This window comes from Cenococcum geophilum (genome assembly GCF_001692895.1).
Source record: "Cenococcum geophilum 1.58 unplaced genomic scaffold K441scaffold_26, whole genome shotgun sequence".
Lineage (NCBI taxonomy): Eukaryota > Fungi > Ascomycota > Dothideomycetes > Gloniales > Gloniaceae > Cenococcum > Cenococcum geophilum.
Genome location: NW_027137584.1, coordinates 194,341 through 196,423, shown reverse-complemented (window position 1 = coordinate 196,423; position 2,083 = coordinate 194,341). Strand labels below are relative to the sequence as shown.

The 2,083-nt window shown below is 33.3% G+C and overlaps 1 protein-coding gene across 1 annotated transcript; it reads right to left on the bottom strand.

Moving 5' to 3' along the window:
* Window positions 1–215: 215 nt before the first annotated feature.
* Window positions 216–404, bottom strand: K441DRAFT_564985 (uncharacterized protein; the record flags this gene model as incomplete). The annotated part of the gene is made up of 1 exon (XM_067643678.1): window positions 216–404. A coding segment is annotated over one exon (189 nt), but the record flags the coding sequence as incomplete, so codon positions are not given.
* Between the last annotated feature and the right edge of the window lie 1,679 nt (window positions 405–2,083).

Genomic DNA, 2,083 nt, shown 5'->3' with positions numbered 1-2,083 from the left:
GAACCCGCGGCATAAATTAAGTAGTCGTATTATATAGTTATAGATATATAATATACTAATCTGTCAAAATCTCTAAATAATAGGTAGGTTAGGTATATTTAGGCTAAAAGAGCCTCTAATTCTTTTAGAACAAGAGAGTACTTTTAGCTAGTAGCAGCAGCCTCAGACTTTATAAGAAGGAATTCCTTTACGGTCTAATAAATAAGATAGACTTTTTAGTCTACTATAGTTATAAAAAGACCGCAGAGGTGTCTTACTAATGCTTTAAATCTCGCTTTATTGTTAAGGTCCGGTTTAAGGTCGTTATAAGAGCGATAGTAGTCCTCTATAGTAAGAGCAATGTTTATTTCTTTTAGAGTTAGGGGCCTTATTACTGCTATAATAATATAAAGTAGTTTTCGTGCTTATAATTAATTATCTTCCTTAATTCTTGCAAGGATTGCTTTATATACTTTATTAACTGTAGGCAGAAGGGTACTAATAACTGCCTTTAGATTTTAACTTATTGGATAATTCGTTTTTCAAACGATATTAAAAATAAGCGTTATCTAAAGATATGTCTAATGGGTTATTTTTAATAACTCTGTCTTAAGATCTAACTGTTCTAACTTATTAAGTATAAGTTTAAATCCAAGTTGTAATACCCTTTATCTGATAACCAAGTCGACCTTATAACTAATTATAACTAATTCCTGCTCGCTAAATAGTCGAATTATAGGGAACTTAAAAGTAAGATTGTTAAAGCGCCGTTTAATATCTAGGTAAGGTTAACTAGTAATACATATCTTAAGTTAAGATACATTTTTTTTAGAGCTTGCTTATTGGTAGAATATACTAAGGGCATTAATAATCTAGTAGCGTCCTGCTTCTATGTATTTGTTAAGTGCATTTAGGATATAAAAGACTTCCCTAGCCCCTAGGTCAGTCACCGCATTAATTAAAATGTCTTAGAGAATATAGAATAATTTAAAAAGTTTATCCCTATTGGCGGCGAAATCTAACATAGTATATTTAATAAGCGCCGGCTTCTATTAAAAAAGTTAGTATAATAATGCCGAAAGCGCCGTAGCTATATTTTTCTATACGTTGTTATTATCCTTAAAGAAAAAGTAGTAAGTAGTGCGGGTCTGACTATTTTTAAAGTCCTTGTCTATAAATGATTTGGATAAAACTGATTTTCCGTAACTAGGATTAGCAGATACCCAAAGGAGACTTAAAAAGTGGCTGTTGTTCTAATTTATAAACTTTTAGTGCTAGAGAACCTATTAGCAGATACCTCTAAGCCGGCCAGGATTCCTATTCTTAAACTGTTTATAGTTAGAAGCTAAAGTACGTAGCGCTTGCATACATTCCCGTTCTTTATCACTCTATATTACTTCTTAGATTAGCCTTTTAACTTAATATATATGTGGTTAAATTACCTTGCGCATTGTCTAAACGTCTATTAATCTTATCTTGGAGCCAACGGAATGCATTTATCTTTTCTTCGCTATCTATCTCTCGCACGGCACGAATAGGTTATAGTCCATTTTAAATATATCAATTGTGGGGGGTGCAGGCCTATAGGGCGGGATCTAGGCGATATCCTAGCGTTTATAAGGCTTTTTAGGCCTAAACTTTAGAGATCTGGCCTGAATCCTACCCGGTGCCCCTAATGGGATAGCCCGCCGCTAGACCTAAATAGGACTATAAGTAACTAATTTAATATACATTATAAGGGGGGTAGGTAGGTAAAAAGAACGACCTATTAAGTATAGTTGTAAGCGATAATGTTATTAACTATATTAAACATCTAGTTAAATACCTAAGTTATAGGGTTTTTAGCCAAGCAATATATAAACACGTAATATCTATCTCTTGCACGGTATAAATAGGTTATAGTCCATTTTAAATATATTAATTATAGGGGGTATAGGCCTATAGGGCGGGATTTAGGTGATATCCTAGCGTTTATAAGGCTTTTTAGGCCTAAACTTTAGAGATCTGGCCTAAATCCTACCTAGTACCTACTAGCGAAGCGCCTACTACTTATAAAGAATTAAGTTAAAACGGGAGCAATTTCCGTAGTATAAACTGTGTAATA